The sequence below is a fragment of the Rhinolophus hipposideros genome (assembly GCF_964194185.1).
Source record: "Rhinolophus hipposideros genome assembly, chromosome: 13".
Classification (NCBI taxonomy): domain Eukaryota; kingdom Metazoa; phylum Chordata; class Mammalia; order Chiroptera; family Rhinolophidae; genus Rhinolophus; species Rhinolophus hipposideros.
The window spans coordinates 64,127,443-64,152,432 of record NC_138059.1 but is presented as its reverse complement, the minus strand read 5'-3'; the positions used below and the strand labels follow the sequence as shown (position 1 = coordinate 64,152,432).

Sequence of the window (24,990 nt, the reverse complement as noted above, 5' to 3'; positions counted from 1 at the left end):
TCCAACTCCCGAATAGAAGTAGATTAGCCTATTGTGGCTGTCGCCTAGAAATCATTTCAGAGCTACAGAACAATTCTGAGGTTTTTGTCATAATAATACTTAGAGCTTCCATAAGAAGGATTTGAAGACTTCAAATTAAATTATAATGAATAGGTCTAAGCTTCTCCACTAAACACTTGAAAACTAAGACCTACTAGAATGCCACGCAGGCCTGGTGTTATCCCTTCCTTCAACAACCCTCCCACCTCATCCTTTTTCCTATTTCAAAGGAATCCCTGTGTACAAAAGGCACGAGGAAATACAGAGAGCAGGAGGATTAAGTTGTTTATTATGAATGTCTCTTCAATAAGCTGGAGACCATATAAAAAGAGTATCATGAACAAGGCCATTTTAATAATAACCGGGCTATTCATTTCATGTGTCTGATATCTTGGACTGGTGTTGACAAATTGTGTGGCTATCTAGAGGTCAGGTAAGTTTTTTTTCAAAAAAGACTCACAGAAGACTTGAACTTCTTTTCCCCTGATTAATGTAACTTACTTCGGCAGCAAGAGGCCTGAGTGTTTTAGTCAGACAGCTCCTTTGGATTCCATCTCTGCCACTCTTTAGCTGCCCATTGGCAAAAGGGGGATGACAATGCCCACCTCACGTGGCAGATGTGAGGATTCAGTTGGGGTAAGGTATATAAAACCCCAGTACACAGTGCCTCATCTAAGACAAATGTGCTATAAGTGTTAGTCATTTTTCTCTTTCCTCTGAGTTTGTTTTAAATTGCAGTGCGCGTTTCTTTTAGCTTATACAGATTTCAATCAAGAGTGCTTAAAATAGCTTGTGTTCGTATGTTCTCACTGTCCTTAAAAACAGGTCTGTTAATTCATCACATTGTATTTCTTTAGTTCTTACAGATCCTAGTTGGTATTCTGGGTAGCCCTGAATGCTATAGTAATGTTTTTATTAATGAAGAGGATTCATTCAGAAATTTTGTGAGCCAAGGTAGAAGCAATAAACAATGAGTATGGCTTCCCTTTTCATTCCCCAACCTTGGTCATAGATTCTGTCCTCCTCTCTTAGTTAGGACATCTGACTTTAGTCCAGAGTCGGAAGACCCCATCATGGCTCTTGTGGTGGTTCGCTGTCCAGAGAGTCAGCATCCACCCACGAACTTGACTAATCTGCCTCTTGACCCTTCTTGATGACCCCAGGGATGGTGCCTTCTCCTCAGATGGAACCAGTCTCCGATCTTTCTAACTGGTCTACCATTTCGTGTGTCTGAACATCTTGAACTGGTGTTGGTTAATTGGATGGAGATCTACAATGCCCTCTCTGAGAACACATCTCCTATAATAGGAGGACGTCCAAGCAAAGAAAAGGAGGCTCATCTTGGGTAAGTTAGACAATTCTCAGTCAGGGGAGAGGTGTCACAGTGAGCACTCCATGACCGGCATAAAAAACTCACTTATACATCAATGTATATTATTGTATATGTTGGAAATCTTTTAAATTAGAAATGGAGACGCACGGGAGTGGTGGTGAAGAAAAGTCATGTCACTCACCTGCCCAGGTTGTTCACAGGCTGTCTGGTACCTGGCCTGCTGGCACAGTTCTTTGACTCTCTCATATTTGGGCAAGTGATTTGACTGTTGGATATTCTTGTTGGCTTCTTCCTTCTTACGGAGAAATTTCCTTCGACAAAAAAAGAGAGAAGTTTCTTATGGGAGAAGTGATCTGAATTACCTTCCCTGCGACCTGCCTGTTCTCTTTTTCCCCCCTGTCACATGACTCCACATTCTTCAAACAGCAAGAAATAGACGTTCAGGCTCTGACCACAGCAGGAGTTCAACATTGATGAGTCTTTTGTGACAAGGGACTGTGAAGATGAGAGGTCAGCATAGGAGAAATCATTTCCCCTCAAACGCATTAATTTCACAACTTTAGACATCCATGTTTAGCTCTACAGGCTCAAAATTCTTTTTGTTAAAAAGCAATTCTAGAAATGCTTTCTCTCATTGTGTATAGGGACAAAAACCCAGACAATGAGCATTATAAATCAAAAGGGGAAACCCAGAAGCAACTACAGAAATAATTACAATCTAATACATTCATGTATTTAAAACTAAGAAAGGCACATAAGGGAAAGAAGTAGAAAGGTGCCAGGTAGGGCTTGTGGAAAACGGTTAAGAAAGTCAATTGACTGATCTGATTAGGAACCAAGGCTGGGAACTGTACAGTGAAATCACAGCCACAGGAAGGGCTTTGGTGCCATCTTAAGAAAATGTATTCTTTACAGCTCCAATGCCACAATTGTTAGTCAGCTGGCGAGCAAAGAATGACTAGCAAATCATTTTGATCTTGTTACTAGGCTTACGAAATCTGCATGCTTAGTAAACCAAAATAAGAGGGGAAAAAATACCCAGCAGGGACAGCTGCCCAGTAGCACTGCTTCCCAGAAGCGCCCCAGGAACCAATAATTACCCTCTTTCCACGAGGAATGTATCACGCCAAATTTTGGCCCTCTTGTTTGTTCGAAACCTGCAAACAAAATAATAATATTTACAGTTGGCATCTGGATGCTTTTCCAAACAGATGTGTGCCAACAGTTTATTTAAAGGAACCCCTCTCACTTCCCACAGACCATGACTGCATCTCCATCAATATGCTACATAAAAACAACCGAGACACTCTCAGCTCGGGGTGATCTGCACGGGCAAAGTGTATTTTGCCTCCACTTCTTTCAGCTGCTGGCTGGCACTGGGTGCTGGTGAGCTTGAGCTTGGGACGCTCAGAGGGAAAGAAAATGGACACACCTGTTACCTGGCTTTTCCAGGTCCAGAAGTTTGAGGACAGACTTGCCGTCCACATCGGGAGGCGGGTCGAGCCCAGCGATGTCCAGAATCGTAGGGGCCAGGTCAATGTTTAGAACGATCTGCGGGACTCTGCAAAGGGACAGATGGTTACGCCTCAAATCCAACACCTGGGGAGGGTGGCACTTAGAACCGCTTTCTGCACACCCTGACTCACTGGACTTCTGTGCTTCTCCCCTTGCATCTGGTACCCTAAGGAGGGTAGCTCCATTTGGCCAGGCTGGCTCAGCGGTCAGTGACGGCACAGAGCAAGATTAACTGGCTCTCACAGGGGTCCAGCTGGAGAGACGCCCAGACCCCTAAGCTCTGGCCACACTGTCAGACAAAACCTGATCTATGGTCTTTGTCGGATGTGTACTTTCTTCAAAAACCCGATCATCCATAACGCCTCCGTTAAACTTTAAAATCAGTCTTCTAAGGAAGGACACAAGGTTTTTATAGCTGAGTCCATTGTATGCTACCTAGTCTTTCACACGGAAAGCCTTCAAACTCTCGATCCGACAATTCCTAAGGTGTTTCTAGTGATCTGAAGAGACGTAATACATTCTTCATAGAACCCCTTCTTACTGACATTGCCTTCTCCCTAGGATGTGATAAAGGCAGTGCATGGATGAGGTTCAGATATCTGGGCTCTGGGCCCTGATGCTGCTACTTCCCGATCAGGGAGTCCGAGAAAGCACTGAAGCTATCGAGCTTTCTCATCATTAAATCAGGGGTCCAGGCTAGATGCTGAAGGGCCCTTCCCGCTTGTGAATTCTACTTGCCTTCTTTTCTTCCACTTTCCGTAATTGTTTCATGTACATGATCTCATTTTATACAAAACATTCTGTTGTGATTGTCAGGGCATAGGAAAACCATTTTATGATAGGAAAACAGAGATGCAAAGGGATGCAGTGGCTTGCCTAGGGGGACAGAAACAGAACTCCAGTCTTTTAGGCTTCTTTTCTTTTAAAAGAAAAAGCATGCTTTTAAAAATTTAATTAAAAAAACATTTAGTAATAATTAAAAGAATAAATAAAACAAAGAGGGTGGTGCTGGCTGTTTTTAAAAAAGAGACTGCATTTCTGATTCACAGAAGATAAGGATGAAGTTCGTAAAGACCACGTTCTGTGTCTGCGTATGTGACATGGATTCTGGTCAATTTGGGAGAATTAATCATTGATACAATTATACTTCCTTTCTCTTTAAACAGCATACTTTTGTTAATTTAACATGTGGCGGGAGGTGGGGAGGTGTAGGTTTTCATCTTCTAAATTACCAACCTACAACCCCCCTTTTTTTTGTTTTGGATGAAAGGAAACCAGACACTGAGATCCGTAATCAAATTATCTCCGACGTACACGAGCTACGACAGCTGAATGTTGCAAACACAGGCATACGTACATGGATCCTGGTTCTACACTTGGACCACGAATAAAGAAAGGCACCCGAATATCAAAGTCGTAGGGCATGGATTTCCCCTTGACCAGTCCGAACTGCCCAATATGGTAACCGTGGTCAGCGGTGTAAATAATGTAAGTGTTCTCCAGCTCTCCCGTTTCCACCAGCATATTATAGAGCTGAAACACAGCAGAGGGACAAGTCAGAAGCAATTGCGATGGCCCTAGATGACAATAGTGTTGCCACAATTTCCCCCCAATCTTTTTCCCATTATGTTTAAAAGGCGACAGCTGCTTTAATAAGGCTGACAAATGCAAACAGTAACCATATTTTCCCGTTGCTTATAATCCCAGAAGGAAAAAGTCCAATAATACAGCTGAAAAGTAACATTTTGAATCTGGTACATGCTACTTAAAGGTCTTTGTTCCCTTATTTGGAAAAAAACAAACACAGAACAAAACGAAAAACAACACAACCTCTACCACCAAACTTACAGATTTTACTTTGAATAATCCATTGTGAAAGCAAATTTTATCATCATTCTTAGAGCCGGTTACCAAGGACTAAAAATAGGCTGCTTTTGAAGCTGATCCAGCTAGATCTAGTCTTTAGGCAGGTTTTGCTTGCTTGGTGTCATGTTTTAAAATTCACAAAATTCCAAATAAAATTTTTGTATTTCTGGCTTCTTTTAAAAAGTCAGAAGACCTGACAAGGTCAGATCCGCATTTTTATATGACAAAAATTAGTTGGAGGTGAGTAGTTGCTCCTTGCTTTGGATAGGGCACTTAATTCCAAGTTCACTGCAATCCCCACCACTCCCTATTGCCTTATCCTGGACCTGCTTTAGTTATTCACATTATTTGCTTAATTCCTGAAGGTATTTGTGGGTGTAGCCCTTGACTTAGGATGTTTTGACGTTTATCTCCTCTCTGCTGCTGGCTCCACAAGAACCAAGCCTGGAGAGATAATAGAAGGGGGCAGAAGAAAAGAGAGGACTGATAAAGTCACTGGAACTCTCGTTCCAAAACAAAAGAAACAAACAAAACACAACAACAATAAAACAGGATTGGCAAGAATGGGTCCACGCAAGGGAAGCTGGACCAAAACCCATCACTGAGGCAACGACATGTGCTTACCCGTTCCACAGAATCATCCACTGACATCAAAGTCTGAAGCCTTTTGCGATGCAGAACGTTTGTAAATTCCATGTGGATGGGCAGCATGGGTCCCGTGTACTGCATAATCCAGTGCTTATCCATATTTGGTGCATAGTTATAACTAGGAGTTCTGAAAATATCCAGAAAGGAGTTGTCTTACTATATATTTTTTAGCCATTTAGAGAAATAGCTCAAGTCAAAGGTAGTGAAATAATCATTTAGGAAAGATCATGTAGACTCTGCGGAAGTATTTTCCTCTCTCCCATGTTTCTTCATTCTATGTTTATAAGAAGATCTGAAGTTTTCGCCAACCCCAAACAGCATACAGCCTCGAAAGGTATAAGGATTCAAACTTACAAAATCAAGACCGGCAGCTAAAAATCTCATTAGCGAAAGTTCATTTGGGTTTATTGAACAAAATGCATAAAAACACCATCAGGATGATCATGATAATGTTACCAACCTACAGACGAAACAGTAATGTAGAAAGGAATGTTTTCATGGTGATGTTAACTCGTAAAATTTTATTGCTAATTAGGCTATTAAATATAGTCACAAATATGCTATGTGGAATGAAATGATGATGAACCACAATTTCAATGTATTTTTTTCTCTTGAATTTACTAGGGCATTTTATTGATTACTTACATATCTAGTCCCTACAAGGTTTTTCATTCCTAACCTTGAATATAGATACCGTTAATTTAACTGGATTTGCTGGAATTATAACCAAGTCTATTTCTTCAGTATACATGCTTACCAATAAAGCTGTTCATTTTACAGATAAATCAACATAGGTGCAGGGTATAATTTTTGTTAACCACAGGGAAATGGGTCGTGCTGTTCTAGGACAGGTCAGTTCAAGCTTATGTTTAATCTATTACAGAAATCCAAGGGATGTCCCATACTTTCCATTGGGGACCCATAAAATGGCACCTTCTCTTTGAAGTCTTACCTAACTCCCTTGAGCATTAGATGCTACCACCTCATATTCCCAAAGACTCTATCTATACTAGAGCAATTCTCACACTGAAAATTGTATATATTTGGCCTCTCCACCAGGCTATCATGTACTTGAAACTTCTTCTCGGCTGTTAAGTGTGGAGAGCTGTTGAATGTTAAAAACATAGTATTTACCAAGTGTCAGGTATAGTGCTAAGTGTTTTATGCACATTATATCCTTTCATTATCTCAGCTCTTCTGGAAAATAGGTTTATCATTCCCATTTTACAGCTGAGAAAACTGAGGCTTAGCAAAGTTAAACATTTTCCTCAGATTAACAAAATAGGCCAGTGGAAGAACCAGGACTTGATTCCAAAGTCCTTTTGCTTTAACAAAAGGAAAGAAAAGTCAAGTGAGGACTGCTTCCTACCTCTGAGATTGCTTTTCACATGAACCACGACTTTACAAACAGCCAATCTCGCAAATAAGCAATAGTTCATGTGGATTAAGAAATTTGATTACCAGTCTCTGTCTGCTCTGGGAAGGATCCTATCAGTAGAAGATAGTCACAATGAAGACTGAAGGGGACCCTGGGTCATTTTTTGTATTATGAAACTAGAGAAACTATCAGTTGCTGTGATGGGGAGCTCAGAGCCTCAAGCATTTACTGCACTGGTTCTGTTGTGGAGTGCATTTCCCACGGGGTAAACTTGGAGTTTCTGAGACATAAGAGTGTGCCCAGAGCATTGTACACTGAGCCACATCAATGGCACATGTTAGTGTACATTTTTTTCTGCCAGTGGATGTGCAGAACTTCTCTTCTGATAGTTGAGGTTTTGGTGCCATTGGCCGGACAATCGGTATGGATGCTGGTTAACCAGAATCAATGCAGCAGCACAAAAGTCAGTATAACTTGGAGGGCAGAAGACTTGGTCTATAAAGTGTACAAGGTACCCACAGAGTGGAAGTCCACTCCCTTTTAAAGAGACAGATTTGTAGAGTGGTGGAGAAGCAGGTGCTGCCCAATTTGCTCACCTGTAAGTGGGGATAATAGCACCTGTCTTAAAAAGCTGTTTTGAGGAACAACTTTATCTGTCTATCTATCTACCTGTCTATCTATCTATCTATCTATCTATCTATCTATCTATCTATCTATCTCACCCTTAAAAGTGGCTAGAACAGAGGAAACACGAGTTTCCTACATGTATCAATAAACAAGCACATTCTATATAAATAAGTATCCGGGTTGAAAAAATCCTGTAGCATTAAAAAACAAATGAGCTCCCAGGTACCACTTGCCATTCTTTTTAAGAGAAACTTGCAATATAGACTTTCTTCTGTTTACTAAGTAAATGACTCATAAATGAAATGGTCCCATTTTTTGGATGAAAAATCGGAAAAGTGAGCCACAGGCTGAATTAGACTCTTGTAACTCAGGAGCTTGTGCAGGAGGAAAGGACTTTAAGCCTGAATTTCTTACTCTTTACTATTCTTACCATAGCATGTCGAGTTACAAACAGGATTGGATTAAGAGGCTGAGGAGCAGCTGAGGGGGCTTCTAAGTCCCATAGGAAAGGGATTTTCACCCGTTGGGGGTAGTGCGAGGTCAGAGGAACATACCAAGTTGGTAGTGAAAGGTCCCTAACCACTTGCTGATATGTGCCCCTGAAAAAGAATACAGCTATAAAAGATTCCACAGCGTTTCTTTGTAATACCTAAACATCCTCCTCTTACTGCCTTTGATGTCGGTTCGCCTTAATTTTAAAATAAATTCAGTTGACTTTTTGAAAACCACAAAACTTCAACACAAATAAAAATTACAATAGTGAACTGAAACACAGGCTCACAGTGGGCAAATTATATCTTCCAACAGTTACCTTGATGTGCTTGGCACAGCTCCACCACACTGGGAGGGGGAGGGAAGGTTGCAGCAAATTACAAGCCTCAAATTGGACTCCCGGATTTCCAGAATGACATATGTTAAATCTGGCTTATATTAAAAGGGAGAGTTCAGACCAGTTGTCAAAGCTGTACTCCCCCCGCCTTTTCCCCCTTAATTTCTTGATGAGGGAGATGACCCCCAGCTCTGGGGATAAAATCCCAGGTGGGATCTCAGCAGGAGGCAGGGAGGGGTATGCATTTGCCTTTTAAAGGAAGAAAGACTGCCACTGCTTCCCACAGAAAGGCAGCTGTTCAGAGACCTGCAGGTGGAAGGTCGGGGGTCGCTGAAATTGACAAAGTTGTTGAAAAGTGATCTTTTGCCAAAGGCCTGTGGTTGCCTCCCGCTGGGGTCCACCAAATTCCTGGAAGACGCAGCCCTGTGTCCCCCAGTGATAATTAAGGCTTGCTTCCCTAACTAAGAATCGCCTTACAATTACTCAAACAGGGCCTGGAACTGACAGCTGGAACAGAAGCCGCAGACAGAAGCAGGTCATTGTTTTAGGGAAAAGTGGAAAACCACATATCCAATGTTCCCGAAAGTCTCAGAATCAGATCCGAATTTTCATCCCTGCCCTGTTACTTACTAGGATGTGATCTTGGGCAACTTTTTTCTCTAAGCCTCTGTTTTCTCATCTATAGAATGGGTATAACAACTTCAAAGAATTCTTGTGAGGGTTAAAGGGGATTTCAGGGACTCGAGAGAACACATCCTGGGAAATCTTGTCATTTCATAGTGCATCTGATCGTGGTGACAACCCTGAGGAGCAGGCGGGGCGTCTTATTCCCATCTTACAAACGAGAAAGTAAAAAGTACACAGGTCACTCAGAAAGACCGTGCTGGGGCCCCTGCTCCTTCCCTGACATCACACTGACCAGCGCCTGGAACCGCAGTCCCCAAGAAGCACCTCAAAATCCCAATCATCCAAAGAACTGATACAAACGTTTGTATCAAAAGTCCTGAAATCCTGAGCCTTCATCCTCATTTAAAACATTAGCCGCTTCTGCTTTGTTTTCAGATGCCTCCCGGCAGGTGCTGAGTGTCTACTTTTGCTGCAAATACAGAACAAAGTTTGACCCTGCAAAGGCACATTGGATGCATTAGCGAGCGGAAAGGTACATCACGCCGGTTATTTGCTTTAAACTCGAGGGACAAAGGACCAAAATTTATCGTTTTTGAATTTCAGTTGCGCTAAAATCCGTGTGAGTTATAGTCACAGGTGCCTGGTCTGGTGAGACTTTCTGTGTAGTCTGTTCAGAGGTGTGCTTTGCCCAGAACTGTGCACTCCAGACCTTAGACTCAAGAAAACAAACATACCCGTAAACCTCAATAGACTATTCCAATACTTAAGCACGTTAACTTCTACCAGCAAGGACTGGCTGCACCTTGCTTTCCTCTAGTGATTAACTCGTTGGACTTGCCTGCCCAGCCCACTAGAACACAGATCCTTTAGAGCACACGGTCAGTCTCCACCATCAATGCCGATTCTCCTTGGCCTTTGATTCTCCTTCCAGTATTGCTTATTGACAGAAGAGGAATCGGAATTCTGAAAATCAGCAATGTCACCTTTCTTTTTGATGGGAGGATATTTCAGGAGAATAAGTCTTACTAGCAAAGAAATCGCTTCAAGAAATGCACGTGTTGTAGATTAAATCCATACTTGGGGGAAAGCAAAGAACTAAGCAGCTCATTCTTTGACCTGCTGGCCTTTGTTGTCACCAGTGAAAAGAAACATGTTTCTAGTGTGTTGGATTTGAACATGGGTTTTCTTCACTTGTTCTTTAGTCTCAGACGACAACAACAAAACCTCACGATCTAACTCTTTAAGGGTGCTGGTATCAGCAGTGCCATCATGTGCTGAGAAATGAACCAGGTCTGATCCCAGAATAGGCCAGTTACACAGATTTAAGACACACGCTCAAAGCATTAAATGGGAAACTCTATACTTAATCTTTCCAGCCACATGATCTCCGCTTTGATGAAAACGGAACTTATTTGAATTTGTGGAGCTATTCCTCACGAGTTCCAATGTCTTTAGGTAGGTAACATGGAACACATGCAGAATAATGCTACCTCATCTTGTTATAGGTTATGTCATTAAACTAATTTAGAGTCTTCTAAATGATGTTGCAAACTCTAATGGGAACTGCGCAAATACACACATAGGAACCACTTCTAGTACTAATTGTGACAGGGGTGGGTATTGAGAAAGCCTGCTGGGAAGATCACCGGGGTCCACGAGAATCGAGTTGTGGCCCTGGCTTTGTACCCATTACTTATGTGACCTGGATAAAGCCATTTTCTTAAAATTTGACTTTGGGCTTTCATTTTTTAATAAAAATTTTATGGAACGATACTATCTTTAGGTGTCCTTTTAATTCACAAAACCAATGAGCTATTTTTAAAAATGGTTTCATGTCAGCTAGTTGGTGGGGTTAACATGTTTATTCATTTGCTACACAAAAATATATCCTGTAACTAACTCTACAGGAACTGTGCTCACCGGGCACCAGCAGGTAGAAATGAAGCACTTCGTCCTGCCTTCGGGAAAGAGCAGCCTTGCATCACTCCAGAACCCCATTTACACAGTGTTTTGTGTGAATGCTGCCCCCTGGAGTTGTGCGGTTGGATTTCAGGGATCTGGGTAAACAGCCAGTACAATGGGATGAGCAGGAAAGGAGGGAGAGAAAAACACAGGAAAGGGAGCAATCATTTCTGCCCAAATCAGACATTTTTTTATGGAGAAATTAAAACTCATCTTCGAAAGCGTTTCATATTATGTGTTTGTGGAAGAAATGAAGTAAGGATGTGCACATTCTTTTTAAGGCAAGACATTTCTTTGCAACTTTAGGTAACAAAGGTGTTTCACAAACAAAGGTGTTTCACCATCTTTGTTTGGAGCCTTCCACAGAGGTTGTTTTCCCTTTAATATACTATGTTCATCCCAAAGCGCCACTTTCAGAACTATTCTTGCCTGTTAGTGGACGTGGATTGTTCTACGGACAATTTAGGTTTCCCTTGTACTTGTGTTTGTGTGTTCACACACAGTCACACACAGGTATGGGAAGAAAGAACTGTGGAACTGGAACAAAGAAAATCTTTTTTTTTTAAGTCAATAGAGGCATCTTTGGCAGGAAGGTGATAAGGGAGCCTCACAACTGCCCATTGAACCATCTAGTAGGTCAGTGGACTCTCCCTTCCTCTCATGCTTTTGTCACAGGTGCCTATTATCACATCACTGAGGCCAAGAGACAGAAGTTACGTCAAAGTGAGAGTGAGGATACAATATTACTCTGAGGATACTGGGGAGAGAACTTACTGAAAAGTAGACCAGAGTCTCAGCCATAATGAAGGCCTTTATGATAAGGATGCTTATGAATATTATTATGATGGGGGCATCCTCAAATTTCTTGCAGGCCCTGAACAGCTGAGCTACTGTCTGATTAAACAGTGCCTCCTGCCACAAGTGGCCGATAATCTGCTCTCCTTCTTAGTTGGTAGTCATAACCTCTAGCCTCGTGTGTAAAGCCAACAAGCCAATATTGGACTGGCTTCCTTTCTTTGTTGGGAACGGCACACACCGTGGAAACATGATACATTTGCTCCAGGCTGGGAGGGTCAGATAGCAATAACCCAAAGCCGAACGAAAGGCATCTGGATAAGGCCTGACCACCAAGGAAGGTGACCTACAGGAAAGCATTCACATTACTTGGGTCCCCCCAACAGGGTCGAGTCTGTAGCTTCTTACTCTGTTTTCATTGGGCCTGCCAAGTACTTAACTTCTTACATCCCTTTGCTTGACTGTGCTGCTAATGTTTGCGCTAAGGAAACCGGCCTTTCAGGAGCTCCATGCACCCAAATTGGCAGCTTGTCTTCCATTTGTCTCACTCCCTTTGTCTGCGGACTGAACTGTGAACCTGTGCAGTCACTCACAGTGACAGGAGACGCACACTGACTCTCTCCAGCTCCTTCCTGCAGCGGCAGCAGGGGAGACCTTTACGACAGAGAAGCCAGGAATCCAAGGCCGGGAGGCCGGCGGGGAGACACAGCAGATCTCCTAGGTGTGCCCAAGCCCAAGGCTTAGCAGTAATAGAAGCTGAGTCACTCAGCCAACCACATGAATTTTCATTTTCTACGGCTAAGGCTGTTCTTCAAACTGGTACTTGCCCCTAGCACACATTTTGCACCTGGAAAAGATAACACAGCCTGGATTGGTGCTTATCCTGTCTGCATTTTTAGAATGGCCAGGTGTGAGGGGCTCATCACAATGTGGGTCTTAGCTTGTCAAGAGATCTGTCATGTCACAATGGGCAAGTATCAACTTGTCTTTCTCTAGCTGCTTCCCCTAAACATTGAATTGAACCAAATGAAGCTGCACTCTTTGGAGGTCAAGAAAGATCAAATCAAGAAAGGACAGGGTTCACAAGAATTAACATCTATAGGGTGGCTTCTATGTCTCAGGCCCTCCCAGGGACGTTAGCTACGCTGCCTCTCTTTATTTTCATTCATGACGTCATGTCAAAGGGCGAGTATTATCCCCATTTTACGGGTGAGACAACGGAGGTTCTGAGAGATTAAAGAAATTGCCCTAGGAGCTAATGAGGACAGCTAAGGTAAGAACCCACTCTTATTTGTCGCTAAGGTCTGAATACATTCCAATTGTCTGCGTGTACATCTCCCTTTTTGAAATCACTAGGAAGGCACACAGGTGGTTCATTTGAACTAAAAAGGAATAACGGAAGCTATTTCCACGCAGAAATGACCGAGTCAGGTATTATGTCATGACCCTACTAACTGCCCTCCAGTGACTCTCGGCTTTTGGTTATGTAACAATTCACGCAAGTCCTCAGTATTCTGCTCGTTACCCATTCCAGCTTTATCCCTATTGCTTTCCTTGCCCCCCATTCTCCACTTCCCAGGTCACATTTCAGATCGCCTCACTTCCACGGTGACCACTTGTCTGTGCCACATTCTTTTCCAGAAATCATCGGCCCTGTCTGTAGAATCAGCTGCAGGAATTTTGCCCATCCTTTCAGGCCCATTTTGAATGCTTCTTTGTCCATAAAGTTTTCCTGGTTTTCCCCAAAGATGCGAACGCTTCTTCCTCCAAACTTCCACAGCCCCCTGCGTGCCTACTGGAGGTCTTATCACTTGTGGTCCTACTGGTGATGTGGCTACTTGGTCACTTGCCTGTCTTCTCACTAGGGCAGGGTGGGGGGCACAGTTATTCTGCCAAGGACCAAACAGTCAGTATTTTAGACACTGTAGGTCACACTCTGCTATTGTATTGTGAAAGCAGCCATAGACAACAATACCTAAATGAACGGGCATGGCTGTGTCTCGGTAAAACTTGATTCACAAAACCAGATGGCAAGCTGTATTGGGCCCCCGTGTGCCATCCCCACTGGTTTTCCAATGTCAGCAATTGTGTCTTCTTCACATATATATCCTAACTGCCTAGGTCACAGGTAGCACTCCAAAATGTTTGTGGAACTAAACAGAATTTTTAATTGCTGGAAGCAGAGCTGCTTCCTTAGCTATCACGGAGGCCCTGAGAACTCCGCAGATTCCTCTCCTCCTGAGATTGTCATCTGTGCCCGACAGTCTCTGGACCTGCGGCTGAATTTTCCTGTAGGCTCAGGAGCTTGCCTTGAAGCTTCAAAGGCAGGCTGACTCCTAAGGAACCACAAAGCTCATTCTGTCAACCCCTTCTCCTCAAACTTGGGGGAAACACGGGTAAGGTTTATGGTTGTCAAAAGTCAACTTAGCCTAGGAATCTGCTAATGCAACAAAGAAAGCTGCATAAGGTGATTTCTGACTCAAAGGAAAGGGGAACATGGGTCCCAGGGCGGGAACAAGCCCGCTCAGACTGTTTTCTTTCACAGAACCAGCTGGTTACTAAATTTGTAAGTGACCTGTAACGGAGAGCTGCTGGCCACTGGCTTCATGGTTATCTATAGGAGAGATCTTCAGAGGCCTCGTTGAGATGATTGAAATCCCACCGACAACGAGTCATCGTCTTTCACTTCTCATGAAACACAGAATATAAAGAAGAAGTTCTCCAGGAATGGGTAATGACCAGCAACTGGAGTGACTTCAGTAGTTACTTCTCTCTTTTCATAAAGAAGTATAGTTGACCCCCGAACAACAGGGGTTTGAAATGCGTGGGTCCACTCATACGTGGAATTTTTTCAATAGACATACCGTTGGCCTTTGGTATCTCCAAGTTTCACAGTTGATTCCACCAACTGTGGATTGAAAACAGTATTTTCGATCTGTGGTTGGGAATCTGTGGATGAGGAGGGCTGATTGCATGCATTGTTCTACACCATTTTATACAAGGGACTTGAGCATATACAGATTTTGGCATGAGAGGGAGGTAGTCCTGGAACCAATCCCCTGCAGATACCGAGGGGCAACTGTGGCTAGGTTTTGGGGGAGTCAAAGGCTATATGTGGATTTTCAACTTCATGGAGGTCAGCACCCCAAATCTTTCCATTGTTCAAGGGTCAACCATACATCTCATCTTTTTCCTCTTTGCCTGGGATCATGGCTAGAAAATCAGTGTGGATAAAAAGGAATGGTATTTAAGCACTAACAGATTAAGAACTGACTGGGGAAGTTTAGCGAGAAAGGAAACAGATATCAACTCCCTCTTCCCTACCTCTCTGATGGCTAAACTTTCAGCAGACGCAGAGCCAGCTCCTCTGTTTAGAAGACTGCATGTTATTACAACGGAGAAGAAGAAAATGAGTCCACAGAAATCATGTTCTCTGCTGCCAAAGCATCCAGACTTTTTCCACCCTTGGCTAGAACCACCAACATAATGCAGCTCTCTGCTCTCCGTCTCACCCCCCCACCCTGTCAGCCCCCTTCTCCGTGCCTCCCCACCCACTCCTTTCAAAAAGAAACATTAGGTTATTTTAAAGCTGTGACCTGGGCAGGCCTCTCGGGCAAGCCCCCTCAAGCTGCTTTCTGGAATAATTCTAATTGCACATCTGCAGCAAAGCTGCCACAGTCTTCACCTATAAAATAAATCCACGTTGCTATAAGCAGACGAGGATCAGCACTCGGCCGCTATGAAAAGCATACTGTTTGATCCTTATTATTATTAGATTACACTCATGAGTATCATTTAAGACAACTGAAGGGAAGTCTGGATGAAAACAGCTGCCGTTCACCCTGTGTGTCTCTCTTCCTTTCCTTTCAGTGACTTAGAAGGGCTGGGAATGTGATTCCTAACCAAACCACCTTGACAAGGCCCTTGACTCTAGGCCCTGTTGGCCGGCCTGTTCCGTGGTCTCCGGGCAGACGCCTGCATTCCTGCCAAGTGGAAGGAAATGGGGTGCGGGGAGCAGCGCGGTGGGGAGCAAAGGAAAGGCCTGTGTTCAGCAGGGCCCAGAGCTGATGGCACTACTCACATGTGTTGGGAAGCATTGGGGTACAGTTTTGAGAACTGTGGGGCCGAGTCCTCCGGGCCGTGGGGCGCCGCATGGCTGATCACCATCATTATGGGCCTATGGGGATACATTCTCTTAGACATTTTGAAGTAATTAATGCTCTCGTTAGTGATTAAGTCTGTGAAGTAGTCCTGAAACATACATTTGACACAAAACAAAAATTACAAAAGGTGACATTCATCAGATCACATTTGAATACTGCTTTCCTCAGAAGCAACTCAGTGAATGACGAGGGACGCGCTAAAGCGGGAAGGAACACTGTACTTCCCAAGACAGCAAAACACCCTCCCGGACAGACAAAATCCGTTGCCAGTGACTTTCTAGGGTGCTAGCTCGGCAACATGCAAAAAAATGCATTTTAAGGAGTGCACCACTTAGCAATGAGGAAAGAAAAGTCAAGTCCTGTTTGCCCAAGATAATGATCAGATGTGCCTAGCATTTCTAGGGCACATGAAACACCGGATACATATTTCGTTCTCAGATTACGTTGATGTAATCCGTTGACAAAAAATTTAATTACTCCAAGGGCAGGAAACACCCACACCTACTACATATTCACAGTTACAGAACACACACACACACACACACACACACACACACACACACACACGCGTGCGCGCACACACACACACACACACATACACTCTCACACGCATGCACAAACAAATGGAAAGATCTTTTCTTCAAATGGAAAAACATCACCTGTGGGAATTATACAATGATTCCTAAGGAAAACCTTGGCCAAAATCTGGGGGCACAGGGAGGAGCTGCAACACTGTTATCAATTAATTTACTTGAAACACTAAATATGGGAAGCAGTTGATTTCCTGCAGTTATCCTCTGTTACTTGCACAACTGAAACGGTCCAGCTGCTGAGATTAGAGCCTGACTTGCTAATAAAATGCCTTAACCTGCAGTCCAAGGGGCTGATGCGAGTCTATAAGGGGGAGGGAGGAAATGGAATGAAAAGGAAAGAAAAGATGGAAACTTAACTTAAACCACCTGCTTCTCTAAGTGTGTATCAATAGCCTGGAGCTCCAGCATAAACTTCAGAAAGTGCCCAGGCAGGGTTCACAATGTCAGAAGCTCCCAGGCATGACTAATCACATATAGATTTAAGAACCAGAACAGCTGCAAAGAACAGTGCCCAAGGGACATAATCTGTGTCACGTGTCATTGTTAGGAAAAGTCCACAGGCTATCACCTTCTTCCAGGCGGGGGGGTCTATTTCATTCTTTCCCTCACTTTAAAAAAGATATATATTCTTTTTGGACACAGTTGTCTTTGACACTTAAACAGCTGTGATAATGGGCGAGTTACGCTGATTTAGTCTTTGGAGGGAATCTTGATTACTTTGCTCTCCTTAGGACAACAGGGAAAGAAAGGTTAATGGCTTGAACAAGGAGCATGAAAAGCATCCCCACAGATAAAAAATGATAGCTGTGACAATTAGTGGACTTTGTAGGACGTTGCTCAAATCTGCCTCCAAGGTCCCCACCAGCTCTCAACTTTGATGAGTCTGGAAACCTATTAGCAGGGTCTGTGAATTCATTTGCATTCGTTGTTTTCTGAAGGGTATAAAAGGGCGAGACCGACTCCTAATCTCTCACCAAGTCCCTTGCGCTCAAATCAGGTCAAGCATAAAGACAGTTTTGTGCCAAAATGACATCGAGTCCCCTCTTTCTGATTTCTACCAATGTCTCTTTCTAGTGATCTGTGCTAAATGGAGCCGATTCTTGGCCTTTTTGAGGCAAATGAGGGAGAGATGGGTATGGCCAGAAGGGAAGAGGATATTTTAGGCTAATTAGGGCCTAAATTCAAAGATATTTTTCCTCTTCACTCCTGTGATCTGAAAATCGTTTTATTTACATTGGCAATCACAGAACCGTTGTGAATTTTAAAGTCTAATGTACGATCTATTCGTCAGAGAACCGTGAGACACTTCCATTTCAGTTTCTATGAACTAATTTGGGAATCTGAGGATTGACAGGTTTAGAGACTTTTGTGGACTCTGGCTGCCATGGGGCAGGTATCCTTGTCACATATCTAAGCTTGGTCAGACGGAAGGAAAAGCAAGGAGTGTCGTTTCCCAACCTTTGATTATCCTGCTTGTCTGCTCTTATTTGTACATCTAAATCTGAAGACAGAATAGACTTTCATCCTAATGAAAAGCAAAATAGTACAAGATGAACATTTGATTATGCGGACAAGTCCTCTGGGGGTGGGAGGGAAACCAAAAATTATCACAAGACAGAGTGGATGCATCTAGGATTTTCTTGATGATACTTTCATCAAAGGCTGATTGCCTTGTATTCTAATGAGGGGGGGAAAATCACTACATAAAGTCAGTGTTCCTTGAGAGTCTTTTCTTGCCTGGAGTTTAAAATTACCTTAACATTTCTCATTCTAACATTGTGAGAACATAGAAAGCCAATCTTGTGGATAGGTTAACTCACTGAAAATGGCTGTTCCCCATTATGCACAAAAGTAAATTGATGCAGTGAAAAAGGGCCTGAAAATTACCTTTGCATAATCAAATCCATGCTTTTCTTTGATGCCATTGCGACAAACAGTGTAATTATAGAAACGAGAATTCTTGATTAACCCAAGCCATTCTCGCCACCCAGGAGGGATGTAGCTGCCATTATATTCATTGAGGTATTTTCCAAAAAAGGCTGCAATGGGGGAAAAAAAGGATTATTTTCTCATATGAAATGATTGATCATAAATAAATGCATAAACATGACATACTGGCTTGAAACAGAGACAATAAAACAAAAGTTAACCTAGGTAATAGTGGATGCCAAAATAACATTAATGTAATATTCCGATTCTTTAGGAAAATGACATACACACATTTTCCTTCTGAATAAATAAAAGTAGCCCCCAAATACTCGGCTTATTGTTCAATAAAATCACCGTAACGACCACGGTACAGTGGGTGCAGCTATTCTTGTGGTTCTACTGGGGATACCAGCAGAATGTACCCTTTTGTTAAGTTGATGTAACAATCAGAGAAATAGCCAGTGTGAGATTTAGAATGCTACCACTGGGCACGTATTGGAGAATTGAAAGTTCAGTCTTTGTGATAAATGAAATTTCCTAACTTACTGTTGGAGAGTTGTGAATTACCGAAACATGATCGAAAAGCTTGTCTTTGTTGTTGCATATCCAGAGAGCACAAATTTTGTGGCGAACTCCATTTCTATGGGACATGGTCGAGGTTTTTATGTCACATGTATTTTATGGCATCTGTGTTTACACTATGTGTATTTTACGAATGTTTATGTCTATTGATAATCAAAACATTCTGGCAACATGGAGTTACTACATAGATAACTAATTTTCATAGAGTGATATAATCCTATAAAAATTTGCGCCAGAATCATTCCACTGTGCCTTGAAAAGGCCACTGGAAGGACTTCACATTTCTAACTTTGGCATGTCACTTCCAAGAAAGCCAGCATGCATCAAGGCTTACTGAGCCTTTCAGAGAGAGACACCGAGGATTTGGTTCACTGCCAAAGATGACGATAGGAGAGGAGGTGACGGGGAGAGTAAGGCGGGTTGGGTTTCAGTTTCTATGAACTAATTTGGGAATCCTAGGAGTGATAGCCTTAGAGACTTGAGATTCCTGGGGTTTCAGGAACACAGCGGGTGCGATCCTCAAGTAGGATACCTTATCATCAACAGAAAGGTAGCCATAAATGTATTGTTGGCACACTTTTGAGAGAAAAAGAGGGTGATATTTGTAATTATTGTCATTCCACCAGGAAAACAGGTATAAGCAAGCACTATTCAGGGTATACCTAGATGTTTGATCACCCTATTAGGCACACACACAGCATTCCCCTCAAGTATGAAGGACTAGAGAACATTTTATATATGTACATATACGTATGCATATGAGTGTAGGCATATGTGTGTACACACACACCTGCATCTATTCACACATGCATGCAAGTTTTAATTTACCTGCTTTTTTTAAAAAGCTGCCATCTTTAATCGAGGGAGAGACCATGTTCTCTGCCGCCTGTGTCAAAGCCATTCTCCGTCTCATTAAGCAGGCTTTACTGGTGCCTCCACTTACATACATGAGGAAAGGAAGTTCCTGGATGACTGGATTGGGATGATGGGAGCCGATCCTAGAATCCAGGCACTTCCAGGTATTGCTCTTAAAGCACACATTTCTGAACCTTTTCACATTTTCTTAAATGAATTATTTGTCGTACATCATTTCTGTGTCTTTAAGGGATAACTATTTACCTTGCTTTCATTTTTGACCTACAATTACCTGTAGAAAACCTCCAGATGAATGTTTTACTCAACCTTAAGACAGTCGTCCAAACAGAATCATTTTCTCTCCCAAATTTACTTCTCTCCTCAGGTATCCTTTAATTCTCTGAGTGGCATAATCACACCCTGCTGTTTAACCAGGCTTGGCAACCCAGAGCCTTCCCTGGTTCCATCTGCTCCTTTGCTCTGCTTGTCCAGCAGTAGCTACCACCTGTAGGTTCTACCGGGTAACAGTTCTCGAACCTTCCTTCTTTCTCTGATTATGACGCCCCTCATGGATGCCCGTAGTCTCCTGACCAGCTTTCTTAGCCAGGCTCTAGTCTTTCTACTCTCACTGCCACCTTCCTGAAGACCTACTCTGGTCACATCACCCTCCTCTCACAATCTAGATGGAAACTTGTCGCCTGCAGAATCACGTTTAATTTGATAGCGTGCCATCCAAAGCCTTCCATGGATCTGAACCAAATCCCTCTTTCCAACCCCATCTTGTGTTCCTGTTAACTGTCCCTCTCTCCATCTCTGTTTGCTCTGGTTTCCACTTCTCTGCCTCTGTCAGTGCTACTCTCTCCATCTCCCTCTCTGTGTCTCAAGGCCAGACCACAGGCCATTTCACTCCCACTCTGCGCCCCAATCCCACAGGAATTTCTGTCTGTGCTTTAATGCCGTCTTCCCTTTCTTCCGCGTGGCATCGTCATGTTCATATATAAGCCTCATCCTTCTTAGATGGTAAGGCATTTGAGGGCACACAGCCTTTGCCTCATCTCTGTACCCCCACCCCATCCTTGCACATAGTATAGTATCTCCATAATTTTTGTTTCTTGAACTGGGATTCATGGACACCTCCACCCCCATGTATTCTGGGGATTCCAGACTTGTTTAATGTTGCGTTTTCCACTCATATTATAATGTTTTAAAGCTGATTTGGTCTAAATATTTTTATAGAATAGAGCTTCAGAGTTGCTGAAGTTGATACTTCTCAGATGTATTTTCTTCGAAGGGTTGACTCAAGTCTGAGGAACATGACAATGTTTATTTAATTGTTGAATAAAGGCATTTATCTCTTGAATCTGTGAATGAGTGAGTCAAACAAGTCATCACTTAGCCAAACGCCCACTGTTGGAGGATTCTGCCAGGGCCCTGAAGCAGATCGAAGGGTGTAGGACCAAGTGTCAGAGGCTCCCACGTCAGCTATGACTCAGGATCTCCCTCCGAGCTGACTGTGTACAGTAGGAATTCTCCTAATGAGGGTTTCTTGTCTTCACAGATTAACCAGCCACCTTCTCACAAAGAATCACAACATGTTTTTCTGACAAAAGGCAACATGACTGGGAGTCACAGGCAACTGACCAAGACCACACCCCACCATCATTACTTCAGAAAGGGTCTGTTTCCAGGAACCTACCACTTAATGAGCTCAGGCACAGTACGAGCCTCTGGCCTGCTCCTCGGCCCTGGGGGTTGATTCCATTTTGCTCTCTTTTTGTCTTCCAAGCAATAAAAGAGTATAATGGTTTGGGATATATACCCTAGAGCCAGCTTGCCTGGGATCCAGTGCTGGCTTGCTACTTGCTAGCTATGAGCCCACGGGCAAGGTACTTGACTGTCTCCCCCTCCAATTCCTTTCTGTAAAACCGAGAAAGTGATAATAGCAGTGGTAGGGTGGTTGTCAGGATTAAAAGACTTCAGACACACAAGTATTTGCTGAACACAGTGCCTGGCACATAATAAGGGCTTTTTAAGTGCTGCTGTCGCTAGTAGTAGTATCAGCACGGCCACTATCGTGATCCTTTCAACTCTGAGTTCTGATTGGAAGTCATTCGGCAGTACAAGGGAACCTCATCCTAGAGTTGAAAGATTTTTTGAGAGGTTACATAGTTTTCTTTTCCCATCTGACTTACTTTTGTGGCAACGAATTTTCCCCATTTGGCTTCCATTTTCCTGCTTGATTCATTTTAAAAGCTGTCCTGCTACTTTTAGTTTTATTTTTGTGTGTTTTCCTCTCAGGGCAGCCATGCCAAATCATTCATTCCTGCCCTCCCCTCATTGTTTCACTCGTTAGGTTATTTTGTACTGTTTCCTACTCATTGCCATGGCTATTCCCTCTCTGTTAATCCTTCCCTTGTAAACTATTTCTGCAAGTCTCCTAACTGTGCTTGTTATTCATGTCAGAACTCCCTCCAGGTTTTTGGTGTCTTTGTGTTAATGGAGTGTAAAAAACGTACTCAGTATTCCAGATGTGCCCTCACCCATCACGCTTGTTCCAAGAGAGACTGGGATCTCATGAGTCACGATGTGGCACCCCAGTGTTGGCAGCTTCAAGTGACGCTGGCCTTTCTTGTTGCCTCCTGACATTGAGACTCATTTGTAATCACCCCTGGCCTCTTTCAACATTATGCTTCCTGGTAGCGCTCTGCAATTGATTATCTGGGCTTCTAATTATTTTCCTCCAGATGTATTAAATCTTTTTCCCTCCCCAAAGTGAATTTCATTTTCTTGCTCATATTGCCTTTATATTATGTATAGTTTGAAGTTTTTCTCTCTTTTGGCATTGGCAACTGAATTCAACTTACTGCTATGCTACCTGAATATATTGCTAACATGCCATCATCCGTCTGTATCATTTTCTTCTCTGGGACTCCATTATACACATCCCTTCACAGCTGTTTAAGAAGGTGGTGGTGGTGGTGGGGTTAAGTGACAGGGAAAAAGATTAGAAACACCTGATTATAATTATTTTTGACTTTAGGCCGTGATACTCTGTCTACGACTATCTGTTCCACAACACGTAGAAAAATTTCCTTGAACTATATGAAGCAAAGGCATTTATTTTTAAGTCGGCTTAAAAATAGTAACTACATAAAAGATTTTTGATGCCGTAGAGAAGTTAAATCTTGTTTAATATAAAAATGGCATACTAACTGAGCTTTTACTCTATGTAATTGATAGATGTGGGTTGCAGGATTTCACTGGTAGTAACTAAAAATATATACAATTTTGAACCAAGTTAAAATTATGATTTATTCGTATGTCGACTTGTACACATGAGTCTGGTTTCCCCAATTAGATTGTAAATCTAATGAAGAAAGGGGTCTTATTTTATATCTCTTCATAGCCCAGTGTCTAGTGTAGTTCTAAGCCTACTGTTGTTCAATGAATAGCATACTGTATCATGTTTATGTGCTTACCAAAAAGCTATAATACCATAACTCATAAAAATAGGAATATTAGTTTGCCTTACTTTAAATGAATTCTACATTAAAACAATCCCATGTTAGAGAATTAATATGCTTGCTATAAGTTACATAAATTTTGCAATGCACCATATTTTGCCATGGATAATGCGTATTTTTTTTTATAATGCGTATTTTTTTGCCCAAATTTATGAAGGAAAAATAAGGATGAGCCATAATACAGGGGTAGTACTAATTCCGTATCTACATAAATGTTTTTAATTCTTTTATTTATGCTTATGAGTTAAAAGTGTAACTCTAGAAATCAATAACAATATCCATATGCAAAATAATACCCTGGAATACAATCATCGGTTTTGTCGAACTTATGACGAACTTGCAACTGCAAAGAGTTCTTGGCCTTCTATGATGCGTAAATATAGTAAGTTTGTTACCTTTACATAAAATTTCTTGTACCTTATGTCTTGTTGTTGTGTAATTATTTGTTACATTAAATTTCTTGTACCGTATGTTAAAAAACAAATACTAAAATTCTTTTATAATACGAACAAGCACCTAAATGTAAACAAATAAAATTTTGAATTGAAAAATTAAGACGAAAAATTTTTTTCCCTGAAAGTTTGGGCCAAAAATGTGGATGCGCATTCTACACTGTGAAATATGTTAAAAAGATATGAAAATTGATTAATTTGTCTAAATTATTTTGTTACAAAAGAATTCTTTACAAAAAGATTTATTGCAGATCTCTATAAAATATTACCCCTTCCACTCCAGTGACATGAAGTAAAATTTTAGTAAGACTGAAATTTAATTCACATGAAAGTTCATGTATCATGTGTTCTGATTATAATTTGAACACTACAATTTTTAAATAAATCAACATAATAATTACAGTGATTATAATAAAATTACAGTATAATTTTGGACAGAAAAACAACTTAGGAATCATCCTAGTTCAATCTTTACATCATAAACATTGGAAAACTGGCCTTTACAAGTTCTCAGAACAAATTAAAGGCAGAGCTAGGATGTGATTGCAGCTCTCCTGAGTTTTTGTTCAGGGTTTTTGTTAAGACTTGATGCTGTCTCTCAAATGTGGGTTATTACTTTTACCTTACAAACTTATCCTAGGTTTTACATTCATGTCTATACCCTCATAAGAAATGTAAACTAAATTTTGTTTTTGAGCATACAGGCAAGTAGGATATTCACTTTTATGACAGATATCCCATGTCATTCCCAGTTCACTTGTCAGAACATAAAATGCAAGACATGTTACTGTATTTTCTCTTTCTCGAACATTTAAGCTGTTGTAGAGTCATATTTTCCATGAGTAAATTTAGAAAAATTTAGGCGATAGCCAGTCCAAAAATATGCCTCAGTTCTGAAAAAGAAAATTCATGTCATGTAATAGTAAATATAATATTGGATCAATTCGATTCATTAAATCCATGTATTCTGGATGCCTCCCAAAATAAGCCTTTTAGTAATTTGTCTTCTCTGAGCTGTTCTTCATAAATCTGATTGCTGCTTTATGCTTCTCTCTTAATGGATATTTATATGTAATATACATTTCAGTTTCTTTCATTTTTTTTTAGGTTCTCTGTTAAATGTTCTAAATAATGTATTCATTAGTAGGAAAACAATAAAATATTTATACATTGGCTCTTTTCCGACTAGTCTAGTGGCTCGTAAATAATTATGCTGGTTTGATCCCTACTCACCAGTTCTTAATTTCCTAAGGTGCCTATCATCTTGATGTGC

The 24,990-nt window shown here is 41.8% G+C and overlaps 1 protein-coding gene across 9 annotated transcripts in view; it reads right to left on the bottom strand.

The window, feature by feature from the left end:
* Positions 1-24,990, bottom strand: part of SULF1 (sulfatase 1) — a gene marked incomplete at its 3' end in the record, with an annotated part of 152,554 nt that overhangs the window by 32,581 nt on the left and 94,983 nt on the right. For 8 of the 9 annotated variants that reach the window (XM_081069959.1, XM_081069954.1, XM_081069957.1 and 5 more), the window contains 7 exons: positions 18,263-18,414; positions 15,701-15,870; positions 5,378-5,528; positions 4,245-4,420; positions 2,805-2,933; positions 2,473-2,529; positions 1,554-1,683 (listed from right to left, as the gene is read on the bottom strand). In XM_081069959.1, the coding sequence (XP_080926085.1) occupies positions 1,554-1,683; positions 2,473-2,529; positions 2,805-2,933; positions 4,245-4,420; positions 5,378-5,528; positions 15,701-15,870; positions 18,263-18,414 (965 nt within the window). The remainder of the gene's footprint in view (positions 1-1,553; positions 1,684-2,472; positions 2,530-2,804; positions 2,934-4,244; positions 4,421-5,377; positions 5,529-15,700; positions 15,871-18,262; positions 18,415-24,990) is intronic. The other variant, XM_081069960.1, reaches the window with a different exon arrangement.